Source organism: Giraffa tippelskirchi, chromosome 13, assembly GCF_054371585.1.
Source record: "Giraffa tippelskirchi isolate mGirTip1 chromosome 13, T2T-mGirTip1v1.2.pri, whole genome shotgun sequence".
Classification (NCBI taxonomy): Eukaryota; Metazoa; Chordata; class Mammalia; order Artiodactyla; family Giraffidae; genus Giraffa; species Giraffa tippelskirchi.
Window position 1 is genome coordinate 7,023,586 of NC_137287.1, and position 20,149 is coordinate 7,043,734.

Consider the following 20,149-nt stretch of genomic DNA (forward strand, 5'->3'; position numbering starts at 1 on the left):
AGGCCAGGCCGCAGTGCCCATGCGGGTCCCCAAGCCCTGGAGGGTGGTGCCCGCACCCTCAGGCTAAGCGTCCAGCTCTTGCTGGAGGCCCAAGGCCCTGCTGTCTGACCCTGAGGGCCTCAGGGCCTGCCTCCCAACCACCCAGGAACTTGGCCATCTGCTGCCCTCGCCCCCCCTCCCCAGAAGCTCCTCCTGTTCTGGCAGGCCAGGACCAGTGGTGCCCAGGCTTCTGCCCCTGGCCCTGGCTGCCCCTCCTCTGGGCCCCCCAGGACTCTGTGCAGCCCGTGCATGGGCAGTTTCTGGCTGTACCCACTGCACCCTGGACACCGCTGCTCCGGAACAAAGACCAGGGGTGAGCCAGCCCCTCCTCCCAGTCCCGGAGCACAGACCTGGCCAGAGGAGGTGCCCACTGGTGGTTTGCAAAGTTCCTGACGTCTTCAGGAAGTCTCTGGTCAGCAGAAGGCAGTCTGACCACACCCACAAGCGTAGAAAGATGGTGAGCTTGGAGGGCAGGCGGCCCCGAGCATCGCTGGCTGTCGGACAGGTGTCTTAGTGTCTCTGAGTCTGTGTTTCCTCATCGGCAGGATGGGGATACTAGCACCCACCTTTTTCGTTTCAGCCCTTCTGGTAGGTATGCACCTTATTGACATTTCAATGTGCATTTTCCTAATGAGGAATGATGTTGAGCATCTTGTCTTTATTTAGCATTTGGCTATTTCTTTTTTGGTCACCTACCTGAGTCTTTTGTAAATTTGGGGTTATCTTTCCATTATTAACGTGTAGTATTTTTTTAAAGTGCATTTGGGAGGTAATGTCTTTATCAAGATCTATTGTCCGTTATCACAGGGCTGGTGAGAGGTTCAGAGACATTAACCATGTGGAGCCCAAGGCACAGGGCCTGGCACCCAGCTGTTCAAAAAGTGTCAGTTCCTCTCCCTTCTCAGGCACCTGCCTCTCAGAGCCCATCTCTTTGTCTCACCCCTGGGCCATCAAAAACACTCCTTCTGGGACTTCCCTGGAGGTCCAATGGTAAGAGTCCGCACTTCTACCGCAGCAGGGCAGATTCGGTCCCTGGTTGGGGAGCTGAGATAACAAATGCAGTGGTGCGGCCAAAATAAACAAACAAATAAAACACCCCTTCCTCTCCGACCTTCACCTTTTCCCTGTTGTCTGCCTCAGGACCTGCCCCATCCCCATGCTTTGACAGTCCCAACCCTGAGCACTATTTGGGGACCCCCAGGAAGCAGCCCGGAGGAGGGGCTAGACCCCCTGGGCAGGAAATGGGGAGAGCACTGGGCCCAGAGTCCTGAGACCTGTCTTCTAGGGCTTATTCTGCCACTTCCTGCCTGCATATCCAAAGGAAATTTGGACATCCTCTCTGGGCCTCAGCTTTCTCATCTGTAAAATGGGCTCTCCTGCCTGCCTGGCCCATCTCCCAGGTAGTGGCGGGCCTAAACCTCAGAGTAGGGATCCAAGTGTTTTGGAGACTCAGCACACCCCTCAGCACTCAGGGACAGGGAGCTCACCCCCTCAGGTTTGCACAGAGACAGGCTCCTCCCAAGATCAGACGAGATCGGGTGGTCTCAGGGTGGTATGGCCGTAGACCCTGATGCTAGGAAAGATTGAAGACAAAAGGAGAAGAGGGTAGCAGAGGATGAGATGGTTAGATAGCATCACTGAGTCAATGGACGTGAACTTGAGCAAACTCCAGGAGATAGTGAAGGATAGGGAAGCCTGGGCTTCCTTTGTATCTCAGTTGGTAAAGAACTTGCCTGCAATGCAGGAGACCCAGGTTCTTTCCCTAGGTCGGGAAGATCCCCTGGAGAAGGAAATGGCAACCCACTCCAGTATTCTTGCCTGGAGAATCCTATGGACAGAGGAGCCTGGCGGGCTATAGTCCATGGGGTCACAAGAGTCAGACACAACTTAGAGACTAAACCACCACCACAGGGAAGCCTGGTGTGTGGCAATCCATGGGGTCGCAAAGAGTCAGACATGACTTAGTGACTGAACAACAGCAACAGGCCAGAGAACCCAGAGTGACCTCAACTCCTGTGCTGGAGTCACCATGACAAACCCCCTGAGCTCAGGAGTTTCAGCCTGGTAGTTCCCAGCAGTAATTCTTATTTGCAGTCTCACAAGGCAGCTATGCTGCGTGTCTTAGCCTGTGGTGACAAGTAGGAGATGAAGACCCGAACTGCCTGGGTTCAAATCCTAGCTCTGCCACTTACTGTGCAGCCTAGGGCCAGCGTCTTACCCCCTCTGGTCTCAGCTTCCCCATCTGTAAAAGGGGATAGAAGTAGGCTCCACTTCCCTCGGTTGTTGAGCTTTCAGCCAGAAACTAAGGTGAGGCAGCCGGGACTCACATGAAGGCTTGTCTGTCCCCAAACCGCGATTTTAACCTTGCATCCACGGCTGCCCATAAGATCTTGGGGAAGACGAGCGGGGCGAGGCTGCTCAGCCGTCGGTAGATGGCGCTGTGGAACCATAAGGGCCAACCTTGTAGCGGAGCGCGCGCTCACACACCAAGTCTTGCAGATTGCCGTCCCCACCGGTGGCCAGAACCTACAACAGGTGCTGCCCTCAGAGGGAGGTACCACTCGCCTTGTTTCTCTGGTGAGAAATACAGGGCCCAGAGTGGTTAAGCCCTTGGCTCGAGGTCACACAGCCATAAGGAGCTGGGGCTCTCCCACCCCACAGGCCCCAACTGGGATCTTCAGCCCTGTCTTCACGCCACGCGCCCCACCCTTTCAGGGGGCCTCTGGAGCTTGATGGGAACCAGGCGTCCTCTCTCCACCCCCACCGTGGCTGGACATTCCAATGAAGCTGAAGCCTCCCGCTTTGAAGTCAGAGCTAAGCCCCAGATTACGGCGGCTCCAGGCTGGCCTGTCCCTCCCGGCCGCATCGCCAGTCCCACGCCATCCAGCGTCCTCGAGGTACTGAAAGGACTGGGGCCCAGAGACTGAAGGACCTGCTCAGCAAGACACAGCCCCCTTCCTGGACACCCGCTTCCTGCTCACTAAGGAGTCCCAAGTCCCCCATGACCTGCCACCAGCCCCAAATCCCACCTCATTGCCCCCTACCATCACCCAAAAGGCTGCATGTTAACAGGACCCCCACTCTGCCCCACTGACACCCAGTGTCAGCACCTGTCACCCCAATAACAGGTATTGGACAGCAGTTTGATGCTGACCATGTTCAGGCTTGTGAAAGGGGGGAACGGACCTGGAAGTCTGGAGCTGGGAAGGGGGAGCGCCCTCTGGGCCTCGGTGCCTCATCTCTTCACTGAGGGTGCCACCTTCCGGCTCAGTCTGCCCTGGGGTCTGTGGTTTGGGTTGGGCCACACTGAAGCCAGGTGGGTGTGGAGGGGAGGGTTACCCCACTGTGCAGCAGGCAATGAGGTAGCTGATTTATGCAACCCTATCTTTCTGCCCTGAGGAGTGACTCAGGTTCTAAGAGATAGCCAGCCCCAACCCTGCAGTGTAACCGTCTCCGACTTGCATATCTCCAGCCACGGGTAGCTCACTCTCTACCAAGACACCTGTTCCTGGGATGGCTCAGAAAGCCAGAGCCATCCAGGGGGCTGGGTCCCTGTTGCTCCCAGATGCCTACCCTTGCGGAATACCTGAGCCAGTTTCACCCTCTGCCCTGGCACAGGGATTTGAAGATAGGGTTCCTCACCTGCCAGCACAGCCTCACAGGACACTCCTCAACTCCCTCACCTCCCCATTCTGGCCTCCCTGCCTCCAGCTTCCCTTCGCCTTTGTCAAGGGAGACTTGAGGGATGAATGTGTGAGACAGACAGGAGGGCCTGGAGGCCCTGGAAGCCCTAATGAACCCTCTGCTGCTGCTGCTGCTGCTAAGTCGCTTCAGTCCTGTCCGACTCTCTGCGACCCCATAGACGGCAGCCCACCAGGCTCCGCCGTCAGCCAGACTGAAATCTTGGCCCAGCCCAAGGCTCAGCTCACAGAGGGAATGGAGTAGTTTTCCCACCAAACAGACTCTGTGGCTACCGGGGCGCCCCCTCGGAACCTCACCGCATGCCTTCCCACCCTCCAGGCCTGAAATTCCATCAGTATGTTTCATTATTGCCCCGGGGTTGAGCATGCCCGGCTGAGGACAACATTGGCTCCCCCCAGCCCCCGCCTCAGCTACTTCCCGGCTGTGGAAAGGTGCAGAGTCACCCCCAGGGTTGCCACGGAGACGCTGAGTGGTGACGGAGTGGCGTCAGGCGGGATCTCTCCAGCAGCCACCAGGCCCTGGAGGGCCCCCCCTTTCCGCGGTCAGCAGAGACTCCCGGGAGATTACCCACCCGCCGGCTCCAAGCCCCGGGTCCACCCTGGAAAGACCTTCAAAGGCCATTCTTGAGTGAACGCCAGGAGGAATCTGCTCTTGGAGTCAATTTAGCCAGCCACACGGGTGGAAGGAATTTGCCGTTTCTCTTAACAGTGACCCCCTTGTGATTTATACAGGGGCCACTGTCCGAGGGCCCTGGTTAACGGATCACAATGGAAAATGAAACGCCAAGACCCAGGCGTCTCTCTGGGCTAATTACCCTCAATGAGACCCAGCTGGCTTGGGGAGCCGGCGGGTCGAGGGCAGGGCGGGATCCCTGCACCCAGCTCCCGGGGGACATGGAGGCCTGCCATGGCCTGGCCTGGGCTTGCTGCCCATCATTGTCCAGGCCACCAAGAGTTCCAGGAGAGCCAGTCTGGCCAGCTGATGAGACAGGTCCCCTTTGGAGATGGCCACAGCTTCTGGGTTTGCTACTCCCAGGAGGTGGTGATCCTTGAGACTCAGAGAGCCGCAGGGTCCCATTCTGCCCGGGCAGAGACTAAGGCCCAGACAGCTTAGGGCAGGTCCTGTGGAGCCTCGGGCATGACTCTGGCCCAGCTGCAGGGCCTGGCCACAGCCTCTGGCCTGTGGTGCCTTCCTGGAGGCCCAGACCTCAGTGCTGGCCCCGGAAGCTGCCTCCAGAGGCTTCATGCAGCTCGAGATCAGCTCTCTGGCCTCCTGGAGTTGGTTAAATATCTCCCAAGAGTCTGCTTTGTGCCAGCCCAGTGCAGGTTGCTGGGGGTACAGCGATGGGCAAAATCCGACCCCACCCCCAGGCTTCTAGCCCTCTGGGGGGGAAGACAAACACACGTCCATCTCCACAGCAGAAGTGCTTGGGGCCATGAAAGTACACAGAAGGGGATCAGGGGCTGGGGATGTGGCATGAGCTGAGAGCCGAAGGCTGAGTTTGGTTAACGGCACTTCACCAGTAGGGGAGTGAGTGGGTATGTGTCCCAGGCAGCAGAAGCCACACATGCAAAGGCACTGTGGCAGCAGGGAAGGGCAGGCACTCAAGGAACTGAATGAAGCTGTGCAGGGGAAGCACGGGGCCAGGAAGACCGAACTAAAGGGGAAGGTGGGGGAGGCCACAGGTGGATCTTCTTTTTTAAAGTTATTTATTTATTTTTGGCTCTTCTGGGTCTTTGTTGCTGCACAGACTTATCTCTAGTGGTGGAGAAGAGGGCTCATCTCTATTTGGGGTACTGAAGCTTCTCACTGAGCTGGCTTCTCTTGTTGCAGAGCATGGGCTTTGGGCATGCGGGCTTCAGTAGTTGCGGTGCGTGGGCTCAGCAGTTGCAGCTCCCGGGCTCTGGAGCACAGGCTCAACAGCTGTGGTGCACGGGCTTAGCTGCTCCGCAGCATGTGGGATCTTCCCAGACCCAGCGTGGAACCTGTGTCCCCTGCACTGGCAGGCAGATTCTTTACCCCTGAGCCACCAGGGAAGCCCCACAAGTAGTTCTTACGCCTTTATTATTTTGTTTTTTAAACATTTTTTACAAATGACTTATTTGTTTGGCTGCGTCCAGTCCCTGTTGTGGCATGCAGGACCTTTGCAGCGGCGTGAGGCCTTTCTCCAGTTGTGGAACACAGGCTCCAGAGTGCGCAGGCTCAATAGTCGGCAGCCAATGGGCTTAGTTGCCCCCACGGCTTATGGGCTTTTAGTTCCCCCACCAGGGATTGAACCCACATCCCCCACACTGAATGGCGGACTCTCAACCACTGGACCACTAGGAAAGTCCCCTTTCATGTCTTTAAAAACGTGTTTCCAGATATGACTGGGGAGGGATGAGTCCATTTGTCTCTGGCTTTCGGGAGCCTCAGGCCCCACCTCTGGAAGCGACAGCTCTGTAGATCAGCCCAACGGCCTGGACCATGGGAGGACCCGGAGGAACCCATAAAAGGGTCATAGAGAGCCAAGTCTGGTGTCCCCTGGGGAACTAGATAGAGAGTTGTGGGGACTGAAGGCAGCTGATGGTGGGACCAAGTCAGGGGCAGACAAGACCACCAATGGCCCACAGCTGGAGGGAGAGGGGCCCTGAGGAAGCAACATGTGAAAATGCCCAGGGAGGCAGAGACCAGGGCCTTGAGGCCACCAGCAGCCTCACAACTGGTCTCTCCCACCTTCTTTGCCCTAAGCCACTGGAGCCCCCGTGTCTGTGGGTCCTCCACTTGAACCCCGGTGGGTGTTACAGGTGCTGCTAATCATCTCTGGGCCCTGGAACAGAGCAGGTGTAAGAGGACGGCTATCTGAAGGGCAGAGGAATGGATAAGCAAGGGAACGGGGGCCAGTCTCCCATCCTGAGCTGCACAGAGCCCCTCTGGCTTCCACAGTGGCCGCCCCGTGTCCTCGTGGAGCCCAGCAGTGCAGGGCCCCCGCAGGCCTGCTGTGACGGAGCAGGGCCGCCCCCCCCCCCCCCCGCCTGCCAGGCGGGGGAGCAGGTGCCCAGGGCTCCCACTCCCTCCCAAAGCTTGGCTCTGACCTGCTTCCTGGGGATACAAACAGGTCTGACGAGTTCCTCGGCAGGCAGTGGCGCCTGCAGCTGAGTCCTTGGTTTCCAGGAAAGTCAGACTCTTCGAGAGCAGAGGGAGCAAGGCCTGATGGAGGGAGGGCGTTTTCTGGAATGTTCCTCCCCCTCCAACTGGGCCATCCCCACCTGTGCTCCCAGATCTTGCCCCTTGGGTCTGGCACCTGGAAGTCCCAGGCTAATGGGGGGTCATCTCTCTCTCCACCTCCCCCGGGGGAAAGGAGGGGAAGGGTAGAGGAAAAGGACCTCCTTGCTGAGACCCCGAATTCAGTCCCTGTCCCCACATCCCACTGCATGGGGTAGCAGGGTGGGGTAGAGCTTCCGGGTGCAGGCTCAGAGCCATGCTCTCCGGGTTCCAGCTCTGCCATTGATCTTGTCACCTCCCTCGTTTTAGTTTTCCGTTTGGGTGGTGGTGGTTGCTTAGTCACTAAGTCGTGTCTGACTTTTTTGTGACCCCACAGACTGTAGTCCACCAGGCTCCTCTGTCCATGGGATTTCCCAGGCAAGAATACCGGAGTAGGTTGCCATTTCTTCCTCCAGGGGATCTTCCTGACCTAGGGATGGAACCCAGGTCTCCTGCATTGGCAGTGGGGATTCGTTACCACTGAACCACCTGAGAAGCTCCGTTTTGGTTGTTATCTTTCCCTTATTGATGGGTAGGATATTTTTTTCAAGTATATTCCGGATTTAAGATCTTTGTCAATATCTATTTTCTGGGAATTTATTTATTTCTCTGTTTACTTATTTGGTTGACCTGGGTCCTAGTTGCTGCACTCGGGATGTTTTAGTTACGGCATGTGAACACTTCGCTGAGGCATGAGGGCTCCAGTTCTCTGACCAGGGCTGGAATCTGGGCCTCCTGCATTGGGAGCGAGGAGTCTTAGCCACTGGACCGCCAGGGAAGTCCTTGTCGATGTCTGTTGTTGCCAGTATCTTCTCCAGCCCGGGCCTTGCCTTTACAGGCTCTTCACGGTGTGCTTGCTGAACGGAAGTTTTCGGTTGGAGGTCCAGTTTCTGCCCTTTTACTATATGGTGAGTGCTACGTGTGCCATGTTTAAGGAATCTTTGCCCCCTCTTAAACCTCCCTGGAGTCCACCTCCTCCTCTCTGCCTTCTCTGCCCCGTCTGGGTCCTAGCTGCCAGGTCTCTGCTGGCCCAGTCCCACCTCCTCCCCACTGTGTCCCCACCCCAATTCTTGTCCTCATTGCACGATCTTCCCACCCCGGGACAGGGCTGGCTCCTCTCCGTGTCCCCAGGATTGGTACCAGGGCTGGCACGCACTAGGTGCTCAATAAAAGCTTCATAAATGCAGGCAGTGTCCTGTGCCCCAGCTGGGGATCATTAAAACTGTCAATTAGTTCTAAACATCAGCTCATCAGGAACATTTGAGCAAAGCCAGGAAGTAAAAAGTTTTGGAAAAACCAACAGCATAGGAATGTTTCGCTTTCTCCCCAACCAGAGCATTAATCACGAGAACTCAGACCTTGTTAGCATTATTTATTCTTGCTTTTGCCCCTGACCCACAAGCCAGGGAGTCTTCTCTTCGCACACATTGGCCGCCAGGGCTCCTCAAAGGCCACCCCTCCCGTCTCGCAGTATTTGCTGCCTCTGAATGTGTGGGGGGTTTGGAGGGGGGGGAGGGTCCACGGTCTCTGTCTAGTCCTTCTCTTCGCCATGCGTGATGACGTAACACAGGTTCCTGTAGTCCAGATTGCCACACACATCTGGCGGGAAAGCGGCAAACATCTGCTTGACCTGGGGAAGGAGCCGGGAGTCAGCCTGGACCAGGGCTGAGTGAGGGACAGAGCCAAGGGTCACCCAAGGGCGTCAGGCAGAATGTTGCTCCCCTTTTAGCAGATGGGGGGGCACTGAGGCCAGGCCGGCAGCCTCCCCCACCCATCCTCGTTCCCTTCCAAGGAGTCAGGGGGAAACCTTGTCAGCAGACCCCTGAAGACAGAGCACTTCCCAGGAATGCTTTGTCGGCAGGGACAGGCGGTGCCCTGGAAAGCTTGCGCTTACCTCCTCCTCACTGAACCGGTCTGCCTGCGTCATGAGCTTCTCTTTGATGCTGCTCAAGGGAGAGAAAGGGTCACCTTCAGGGGAAGGAGGGAAGGAGCCACTGTGTGTGGACACACGGACCCTGAGGGGGATGGCCCAGGAGGACACCAGCCGGGGCCAGCCCTGCAGCCCCCAGCTGGCCGTGTGGCCTCAGGCGACCACTTCAGCTCGCAGCTTCCTCTGTAACCTGGACTCTCCTCTTTGCATCAGGGGAGGGCCCAGTGAAATGACCTGGGGACCCCAGCATGACTGTGGTGGCCATTCCGATGTTGCACTGTGCACTCTCCAAGCACAGATTGTGTGTGCGGTTTCTGCACCCTGTCTGACTCCTTGAGGCCCTATGGACCGTAGCCCGCCAGTCTCCTCTGTCCATGGGATTCTCCAGGCAAGAATACTGGAGCGGGTTGGTTGCCGTTTCCTCCTCCAGGGAATCTTCGCAGGTTACAGAGGAGAGCCTCTCTGCCCTGCTTCTAGACACGCTGCTTCTTCAGCTTGTGATTTTTGCTGACATCTGTAAGGTGCTCTGGAGCGTGATGGTGCTTGCACTCAGCCAAGGGGGGGGAAGGTTACCCAGCTCCGTGTCTTTCTAGGCCTGCCCAGGTCTCCTTTGCTCCTCCCAGCCCTGGGAAGTGAGCACTTTTATGCCCCTTTTGCAGAGAGGTCAACTGAGGTTCTGGAGGGGTATTGATTTGTAGTGGTGGGGGGGCCTGTCCCCTTGAGTGGTCAGGGAGAGCAGCTGCCCACGGTGGGTCAGGCCTGCCCGGGGGCACTGGAGAAGTGGCCCAAGGTGGGATGTTTGAAGCTGTGGAGGAGAGCCTGGTGCCCCCGGGAGCTCAGCGTTGGGGGGCGTGGGGGCGGGGCCGCGGTGCACGGGGGCGGGGCCAGAGGTCTGACCCGGGCAGGGAGGATCCGCGTGCCCCGCGATGCCACAGCCTCGGCCCCCTCAGGACCAACACACATTTTCCATTATTTATGTTACTACAGGACAGTCACAGTTTCCAGCTCTGCAGGCGGGGGACTTTTCACAGACTCTGTCTCAACCAGAGCCTTCTCTGTGGCCTGCCTGGCGGGCAGCCATGTCTTTCAGGTCCCATAGCCTGGGGATGGCGGCTTCGGGTCCCAAAACGGGGTCCCCCAAGGGTTCCTCCCAGCCCTGACTTTGCTCTGGTGGGAGTGAAGGTGGGTGCCAGGAGAGGGGTGGGTGGAGGCCACTCCAGGGTTACCCCCAGTGCTTCCCGAGGTCTCCAAGATGGGGGTGGGAACCTGGACTCTGAGGACTGGGTGAATGGGTGGGCTGCAGCCTGGAGAAGCCCTCGGGAATATCTTTCCCACCCCTGGGGAGAGTGTGACTCAAAACTTAGGGGGGCGGGGAGACTGTAAGAATGTCTACGGGACAAGACATTGTCCCCTGCTTCCTCCCTGCCCCCTTGCCCTCTCCCGCCCCACCTCCATCATGTGCTGACAGAAAGCAAAATTAGCCTCTAGCCGACACCTGAAGCAACCTGGTAATTGGTCAGGAAGCCTGTGACTGAGGAAGAAATCTTGCCTGCCCAAGTCCACCCACAGGCCCACAGGGGCGTGGAGGCCTGAAGGGACGGCCCAAAGGTCAGCTCAGAAGTCGGCTCAATGTGTCAGCCCCTGGGCAGGCTGCCTCTCCCCAGCCCGCCTTGCCTGCAAGTCTTGGCTCTCTGCCCCGTGCTCCCGCCAGGCTGAGGCTCCCGGGCATAGCAAGCATCAGTGCTCCCACGTTCAAGGATGCTGGACCAGCGGTGGCGGGCAGCTGCCCACGATGGCCTCCTCACTCTCTCTGTAGCCCCAGCGGAGCCAGGTCCTTCCCGTGGCTCCACCTCCATCCCCACCTCCACTCGAGCTAACATCTGGCCCATTCCTCTCCCAACACCCTGGATCCCATTGGTGCTGGCCTTTTGTATTTCATTGACCCAGCAGCTCCCCTCCCTCCATCCCTGTCAACCAAGACCCTTGCGGCAGCTGCAACCCTCTTTTCTCCTCCTCCAGGCTGGCCTCCTTGTTGCTCCTGCCTAACTCCTTCTTAGGCTCTCCCATGCCCCACTCCCCGCCGCCCCCTGCCGCCCAGGGTCCAGGGCTGCCCCACAGAGCCCTGCCTACCTCTCTGTACTCAGTCTCCCCTACCGCCCACCCACCCACACACACTCACACAGCCTGCTCCTCCTAAACAGGCCAGGTTCTGGCTCCTCTCTTGCTGTATTCCTGCATCTAGAATGTTCTCTGCTCCAGCCATGGCAATCCTCAGTCATCCTTCAGGGCCCACTTCTACCACCACCCCTTCCTCCCTTGCCACTGGGAAGCCCTCCCCTGGGGACCCCACATTCCTGGCACACTTCCCCACAAACAGAGACCCGAGGCCCAGGAAGTGGAAGAGAGATCGAGGGGTGGCTGAACTGGGCAGGGCAGTGGCCTCCTGGCTCCTGACTGGAAGCTACCTGAGTTCCCGGCAGGAGAGGAGACTGGGCCACCACCCCCATGTCCCTAACTCAGTCCATCTGTCCCCTGAGCCTCTGAGAAGAGAACAACCAAAACAGAAGGCAGAGGGACTTACAAATCAGCCTTGACGAAACCTTTTCCTTCAGTGTCGAACACCTTGAAGGCGTGGAGAATGGTTTCCTCAGGGTCCGTACCTAGAAGCAGCACACGCAGGATAAAGAGGACAGACAGCAGTTGGCACTGGGTCCCAGGGCCCCTGTAGAGGCCGAGGGTTCGGGGAGCTTCTTCTCCAGTTTCTGGTCCGCAGTGAGGCCAGAGAGAAGGGAGGTTTCTGAGAACCAAGGAATAGTAACAGTAGGCAAGGACTCTGCACTGAGAACAAATCAGCTTGCACAGCTATAGCTGGACTCCCCAGCTAAGCATTTGTTGTTGTTCAGTTGCTCAATCATGTCCGACTCTTTGCAACCCCATGGACTGCAGCACGCCTCCCTGTTCTTCACTATCTCCCGGAGTTTGCCCAAGTTCATTTACTAGGCATTTACTACCTGCTTATCCCTCCTAACCACTGGCCCCATTTTACAGATGAAGAAACTGAGGCTCAGAGAGGCTAAGTGACTTGCCCAAGTTCTCACAACTGATGCCCTGTGATTAGGCTCTTACTTGGGGGCTGTAAGCTCTGGCAGCGACATTGGAGGAGTCTGCGAGGTTGTTTAGACCAGAAGAGGGGCAGGTGGGCCAACAGGGTAGGTGGGGTGGAGGTGGGGGGCCGGGAGAGTCAGAGTGCAACCAGAGCAGTTCCGGTTTTATCACGTTTATAGCGTGGGCTTTGGGGAAAGACGTCATTAGAAGACATGGTTCTGCTAACACTGCTACTGCTACTGCTAAGTCACCTCAGTCGTGTCTGACTCTGTACAACCCCATAGATCGCAGCCCAGCAGGCTTCGCCATCCCTGGGATTCTCCAGGCAAGAACACTGGAGTGGGTTGCCATTTCCTTCTCCAAGGCGTGAAAGTGAAAAGTGAAAGTGAAGTCGCTCAGTCGTGTCCGACTCTTACCAACCCCATGGACTGCAGCCTACCAGGCTCTTCCATCCATGGGATTTTCCAGGCAAGAGTACTGCTAACACAATGGGATTGAATACCCAGCCCCCCTGGTGGTACAGATGGGAAAACTGAGGCCTAGAGGGAGGAAGCGTCTCACCCAAGGTCTCGGGGACTGTGTGAATGGCAGCGGGTGATCTGGTAACCCTTACCTGGCACTCTTTCCCCTCTGTCACACTGCCCTCCCTGTGCTCACTGTGGACCAAGGGCTGTCCCCTTCCTTCTTAAGGCTCAGCTGTGTCATCGATGAAATGGAGACCAAGGTGGGGTTTGCTGCCCGCCTCCCAGGACCAGTTAAGATAACGTGTCATTAATGGTAAAGGGCTTGCCAAACATTACTCCATCATGGCCACAAACACATCTGAGTACTCTGTGCCAAGTCCATCCTGCAGCTTTGCCATTTAGCCCTGTGGAACCCCAACACTACATGTGGTAGATACTGATGTCTCCAGTTTGTCAAAGAGGACATGGAGGCTCAGAGAGGTTCTGTTACTGGCCTGAGGACTCCAGCCATAAGGGAGGAAGGGTTTGAAGGCAACTGTTTGAACCTCCAAGTCCCCCTGTTTGTTCTGCCCCTTTGTGTTCCTGATTCTCAGACTGGGTCAGGTCATCCGTGTCTCCCCCATCAGACTGGGTCAGGTCATCCATGTCTCCCCCATCAGATTGGGTCAGGTCATCCGTGTCTCCCCCATCAGACTGGGTCAGGGCTGTCTGTGTCTCCCCTGTAGGATCATCCAGGACAGGACAATATCTGAGTCACTCAACATTTCTGAGACTGGCCCAGAGTGACTGGGCTGGGCTTAGTGCTGGCCCGGTGGCCTGGGAGCTCCTGGAAGCAGAGGTATGGGCCTCCTCTAGGCAGGGTGACAGAAAGCCAGTATGCCAGGCCAGAGGCTCAGCCTAGGGTCCGTCAGAGCCTAGCCTTGCAGGAGGAGGGGCTGGCCAAGGGATTGTGGTGAGGGGCCTGCTGTGTGGTCTCGGTCTCCCTGGGTCTCTGGAGGGGCCTCTCTGCTGGGGCAGGCTGGCTCTAGCCCACCTTCCTGAGGACCAGCTGTATGTGAACTTGCTGCCCCGGACTCAGGCCCCATGGCTGGACGTTTACCACCTCCCAGTCTTCCCCTCCCTCCTTTCAGAGAAGGCCTCCACTCTGCCGCCTGCCAACCTCATCCATTGGGTGGCAGAGAGGCCGCCTCCCCTGGTCACTTCATGGCAAAGTGTCCTCATCCTGATTAGAGGGACGAGGCAGTGCCTGCCCAGCCCCCCAGCCCCTATCTCCACCACAGGCTCCGCCAAGCTTGCATGACAGGCTCAGCTGGAGCCCCAGCCGCGGCGCCCCTGTGAAAATGAGAAAAAGGTGCAGTCTGGGGTCATAGCTCTTAGCTCAGTCACAGACCGACACGTGTTCCGGGACTCACTTTGAAGTCACTGGCTGGAGTCACGCACGTCTTTCCCCGGGATTGGGCCCCCAGCCCCGCCCCCTGGACTTCTGCGCCCCTCGAGGAGGTGGCCGTGGTCCCAGGAATAACCCCTCACAGCTGGCCAGAGGGGGGCCCAGTGGCACTTCTCTGTCGACTGGACAGCACCAGCTGGCCATGGGTTCAGTGGTGGCCCCCAGGTCCTCATGCCAAGAGCCTGGAAATGTCACTTAGAAAAAGGGCCTTTGCAGATGTAAAGAAAGGGTCTTGAGATGGAATGACCATCCTGGTTCATCTAGATGGGCCGTAAAACCAGTGACAAGTGTCCTTACGAGAGTGAGACAGAGGGAGACAGACAGAAGAGGAGGGGGCGGTGTGACCCACTGAGGCAGAGATGAGAACAAAGTGGCCACCGGAAGCCAGAAAAGGGTTCCCTCCTGGAGCTGCTCAACGGAGCCCAACCTGTCAGATTTCGGACTTCCAGATTACAGAACTGAGTGAACGCATGGCTGGTTTTTTGAGCTGTCACGTTCGTGGTCATTTGTTTCAGCAGCCTCAGGAAACTAACACAAACCCCATCTTACAGACAGGAAACCACGGAGCAAAGAGCAGATAAACCTTGCCCAAGGTCACCCCAAGGGTCAGTGGGAGGCCAGGTCTTCTTTTTTTTCTATAATTAAAAAACTTTCTTTCAATTTTTTGGCCATGCCATGGCTGGTGTGCCATCCTAGTTCTCCAACCAAGGATCAAACCTGCGCCCCTTGGAAGGGCAGAGTCTTAACCACTGGACCACCGGGGAAGTCCGAGGAGGCCAGGGCTTAAACCCAGATGGAGCTGAGGCCCAGGGAGGGTATCAGGCACGGACCACCTGAGCGTGGAATGATGATAAGACCTACCCCCCTGGGCAGCCCGAGCCCCGGCTGGCCCTTCCTTCTGACAACGGAATCCCAGCCCAGGCCTGATGCCACAACTCAGGGGAGTGCGGTGGTTAGAGCTGGAGACAGGTCAGGGTTCCATTCCTGCCACTTTGATGCTGGGACACCTGGGCACATGTGTGACCCATCTGAGTCTCGGCCTCCTCACCTATGAATCCTTCCCCAGAGGAGAAGCACAGCCTGCTCTGGGAGGGGCCATGGCAGCTTCTGGGACCCCCAGCCCACCTGCCCCCAGTACCATCGCCTCCTGTCGGCTGCAGGTGGTAAGACAGAACACGCAAGATGAACCCAGGGCCAGGAAGGTGAACCAGGGCAGGGGCACTGTCCTGAGGGTGGGCAGAGGGCTTTCCTGCAAACTGTCCCCCTGGGCCCCTCACAGCCCCACAAACTGGGAGTCATGACAATTACCCCACTCTGTGCTGTAGAGGTGGAAACTGAGGCAGGATCTGGTGCGTGCACCTGGGGGGCTACACCATGCCCCCAGCTGGAGTGTACGTTGGTGCGGAGCATGTGGGCACACGGGCCCCACCTACCCATGCCCACTCGGCCATCCCTTCCTCCCTGGGGCCTCACTCACCCTTCAGTTTCTCCCCAAACATGGTCAGGAAGACGGTGAAGTTGATGGGTCCAGGGGCCTCCTTCACCATGGCCTCCAGCTCCTCGTTCTTTACATTGATGCGGCCTGGGGGAGGGGAGGGGAGGGGTGGAGATGCCCACACATACAGTGAGGGTCAGAGGGGACCCTGCCTGCAGGCAGCCCAGGAGCCCAGAGCTCAGGACCCCATAGTCTTACAGAATCTCCCAGCCCTACTGTCTCTCCCACCCCTTCACTCAGCCCTAAGGCCCTGTCCACCTTTTGGTGGGGGGGGGGTCTCAGGATGGGGGCACATTTAGCCATGGGCTGCCCCCAGCTTCACCATCCCCCTGCCACCACCTCAGCCTCCTTGGGAATGAGAGCAAGTTGGTGGTTATCCCCATTTTACAGATGGGGCAACTGAGGCCCAAAGAAGCTGTGGCACATTGGAGTAGAAGACCTGGGTCCCAGTGGCTCACGTGCTGCAGGAGGGATCCACTGGTTGCCTAGAGGTGAGGACTCTGGGACTCCTTGAGTCCCAGCTCTGAATGTCTCCAGCCTCTTCCTCGCCCCCACTGCCCTGCTGACTCCTCCCCGACCCTCCCACTCCAGGCCTCTGCAGGGGCCACTCCTGTCCCTGAAATACCCATCTCCCTCCCCTGGCCGGTCCTCCTCTAACACTGAGGAGTTCTCCCTTGACCTTCCAGGCAGAGCCTGCCCCTCCTGGGAGCCCCCAGTGCACACCAGCCCCTCACAACCCCTGCACCCACCACCCTGACCTGCCCGCAGCCGCCCATTCTTTCTGAAAGGCCTGGACTCGGCTCCGCCCCAAGCCCCAGACCTCTGGCTGCCAGTCACCCACCCAGGGCAGCAAAGGTGTCCCTCAGGTCCTCCTTGTCGATGAAGCCATCCCGGTTCTGGTCCATGATGGTGAAGGCCTGGCAGAGACACGGGCACTGAGCCGCCACCCGCCCTCCTGCCCCAACCCCTCCCCAGAGGTCCCTGCTCCCTGCAAGGGGCTGTCCTCCCACCCATTGTTATCTCAGCAACCTCAGTGCATGCCCTCTGGCCATCCGGTCATGAGAGTGATGGCTAACTGGAGCTGGGCTCCTACTGTGCACCAGCACCCCCTGGGGCTTCATGCCCATCCTTCATTTCATACTCTCCGCAATCCCATTTTACAGAGAGTGAAACTGAGTCTCAGAGAGAGGAAAGGATTGCTGGAGGTCACATAGCAAAGACTCAGGAGTAGAGGGGGCGGGACTGCCTGAGGACAGCTCATCATGTCTGGGGGCCTAAGCTGCAGCCTGGCAGCCTCTAAGAGTGACGTCACCACCCCCAGGGACTGAGGACTGACCCCACACTAAAGGCTTTCCGTGCATCCCAATAACCCTCTCAGTGCCCCGGGGGGCAGCTGACCGACCTCTTTAAATTCCTGGATCTGGGACTGGTCGAACATGGAGAAGACGTTGGAGCTGGCTCCTCCTTCTGCTTTTTTCCGGGCTCTTCTGGGTGCCTGTGAGGTTCCAGGCGAGGCTTTGCAGAAGCCCCTTTGTCGGGAGGTACCCTGTTTGCGGCACCCAACCCTCAGGCCTCATCTCCTGAACGACACGGCCCCCCGCCCCTGCCAGGACCCCAGCAGAGACACCAGGCTCCTCATGAAGCCTTGCAGAGAAGCAGGGCGTTTCCCAGCCCACGGCAAGAAGCCTGCAGAGCGCCCACCCTGTAGGGTCACCTGCCGCTTCCCACCCCGCCCCGCCCCCCACCCCCGACTCCAGAAGGCAAGTGGTCAGCGCCCAGGATGTGGAGCAGAGAGGGGTGTCTTTTCTGGCGCCAGTCCCCACGTGGGGGGCACCTCCTTTCCTGCCACCCTCCCTAGTGTTCAGGGCAACACCCAGGTCCCTCAGTCCCATGAGGTCTGTCCCTTGTCCCTCTCCTAGAGCATCCCCCCCACAACCTGGGTCCCCCACACCTGCTCTGCATGCCCTGCTCTCCCATCATTTGCTCCTGCCCTTCCCACTCCCTGGGGCACCTTCCCTGCCTTCCACCAGCATGAAGTTTCATCCTTCAGGCACAACTCCTCCACCACCGCCTCTGAGAAGCCTTCCCTGATCAACCTCGACCCAAGGCCAACTAAGAGCTCCCGCTGCCCCCACCTCCCCTCCCCACCGGTCTTGGGCTTCCATGCCCCCTAGCCCAGAGCACGCTGTCCTGCCACACCTCCCTGGGTCTGTCCCATCAAAGGGAGTGGTGGGCTGCCTTCCCCCACCCAGGGTCTGGCTCCAGGTGGGGGCCAGTTTGGGAACTACGGCCCCAGAGCTCAGGGCCTATCTTAGGGCAGCGGGTAGAGCAGGTGACCATCCTCGTGGAGGGTCTCTGGCCAGACTTCCTGTCTCCACGTGTTTCTCTCTGATGTCATGGTGCCAGAGAGTCCACTCCTGGGCCTTTGCTCTCTGTCCCTGAAGCCCTCCGTGGGACCTTTCCCTCAGCAGCCATCACTAGGGCCCCCCATGTGCAAAGGAGCCCCAGGCTTGGCTCATGATGAGGGAAAGGACTGCCGGGACTTCACAAAAAAGGGGGAGGTGGAAGGGGGGCCCTCACAGAACCCCCACGCCCACTCCATCCTGCCTGTACCACCCTCTGTGTCCAGCCACCGCTAACCTCGCCCAGAGCATGGGCTTCACTGGTACCTGCCTCAGTGCTTGTGTGGTCCCCCCTTCCTCCCCTAGCTCATTCCTGTCCCCCTACCCAATGTCCCTACCCCCACCCTCACCCCCATCTCCCTGGGTCCCCGGGCTCACTTGAGGAGCAGCACCTGGCTGACTTATAATTAGCTTTTACTGGGTCCTTTGTCTCCACTAATCCTTGAAAGGGGGCTGGCAGGGGCAGCCAGGACGTTCTGATGCCGTAAAACCCCTGTAATATTTATAAATCCCTTCAGACATCATAAAGAAAAGAACCTCCCTGCAGAATTCATCTCACATAATTACAGATACATTTCCTTCTGATTAATAAAAGCAATCACTTCCGTCTGGGGGGGATATTCTGCCCTGACTCTCTGCAGACCTCCCCCCTCGGCCACAGCATGTCCCGCCCTGTCTCTCCCCAGCCTTTCGTGTCATCTGGGGAAATGTCACCCTACTGTGTGCCAGATTCTGTTCTAGAACCCCAAAAGGAAGGAAGGGGTTGTTTTTCTGCTACTTCACAGGCAAAACTGAGACCCAGGGCCCTGACCGGCCTTCTGATTTCCTAGCTGGGATCCCCTTCCAGCCCAGCTGTCTTAGAAATTCCCTTTTATAATGCGTTTCGGAAGGGAATATCTCAGAGCAGAAAGTGGATCACCAAGACCTGAGTTCTAATCCCTGCTTTGCTGTTCACAGCCTCTGTGATGTTAAGAAAATCAGTTTTCTGCCCCGAGTCTCCTTTATAAAATGGATATCACGCCTCCCTCAGAGCATCTGGGCAGTTTCCCTGGTAGCTCAGCTGGTAAAGAATCAGCCTGCCCTGCAGGAGACCTGGGTTCGATCCCTGGGTTGGGAAGATCCCCTGGAGAAGGGAATGGCTACCCACTCCAGTATTCTGGCCTAGAGATTTCCATGGACAGAGGAGTCTGGCAGGCTACAGTCCATGGGGTCACAAAGAGTCGGACACGACTGAGAGACTTTCAGTTTCAGAGCATCTGGACATTTATCAGGTACCCACTGACCCAGGTGCCCAGTCCCAGGGATCCAGAGCTGAATCAGGCCTGGTTCTTGTGCCCAAGGAGCTCACAGTCCAGCTAGGAGACAGACAATTGGCAGAGGGTGATGGAGGGAGGGAAGATGCTGAGACCTCAGAGAACCCACTGTACCGCTGGGTACTCAGGGCAGACCTCCCGGAGGGGGTGGCTTTTAGACTGAGGCTTGGCTGGGTTAGCGTTTTCAGGTCAAGAAGGACTGATGAGAGCATGTGAAATGGAGGCAGGAAAGAATAGCCCCACTGAAGGCCCACAGGGAGCCCCAAGGGACTGGAGCACAGGGTCAAGGTGGGGGAGGCAGGGCAGGCCCGACATGGCCTGAAGGACCCCGCAGCAAGGCCAGCAGCCCCCACACCAGGCCCCATAGGACCCTGGCTGTCCGAGAACAGCGCCCCCAACCCCCCCAAGAATCATGTTTTCTCGGTGGGATCAGAGCCCCTCTTCTGTCCTGAAACCTCCGAACCTGGCCCACCCTGGCCCCCTCCACGCTCCTCTTCCTTGCCTCCCCGCCTTTCTCCTCGGCAGCAGGCCCCACCGAGTCCAGGAAAGCAGAGACCCAAGTCAGCACCCCCATGGATGGACTGGCCGGGAGCAAGGATCACATCAAGGGAGAAGAAAAGGTCAGGACCGGACACAACATCAAGGTCAAGGATGTCAGTGAGAGGGACAAGGTCAAGGTCAGGGTGAGTTCAGGCAATGAGGTGAAGGTCAGAGTCACAAATGAAGTCAAGGTCACAGGATGAGGTCAGGGTCAGCAGGCAGGGCAGCGCCAGCCTACCATGGTCTGGAGGGTTCCCTCGAGCTGCGGCAGGGCTGGGGGAGCTCAGCGACGGCTCTTTAAATAGTGCTCCGGGGCTGGACAACAGTTTGGAAGGTGACAAAGGGCACGGTGGGGGCAGCCGTGCCAGGCACCTGTCTGGGGCCATTCAAAGTGGGTGGGATTGTGGGTTCCGGAGACCGTCCAAGCCACAAGGATCTCTACCAGTGGGGGGGCAACCGGATCTCTGCA

At 58.0% G+C, this 20,149-nt stretch overlaps 1 protein-coding gene across 1 annotated transcript; it reads right to left on the reverse strand.

Annotated features, from left to right (window-relative positions):
• Positions 1-8,341: 8,341 nt before the first annotated feature.
• Positions 8,342-19,941, reverse strand: MYL10 (myosin light chain 10). The gene is made up of 7 exons (XM_081556238.1): positions 19,919-19,941; positions 16,828-16,920; positions 16,267-16,342; positions 15,408-15,512; positions 11,496-11,574; positions 8,879-8,927; positions 8,342-8,614 (listed from the first exon to the last, which is right to left on the reverse strand). The coding sequence occupies exons 1-7, from the start codon at positions 19,919-19,921 to the stop codon at positions 8,516-8,518; spliced, it is 504 nt and encodes a 167-aa protein (XP_081412364.1). The 5' UTR covers positions 19,922-19,941; the 3' UTR covers positions 8,342-8,515.
• Between the last annotated feature and the right edge of the window lie 208 nt (positions 19,942-20,149).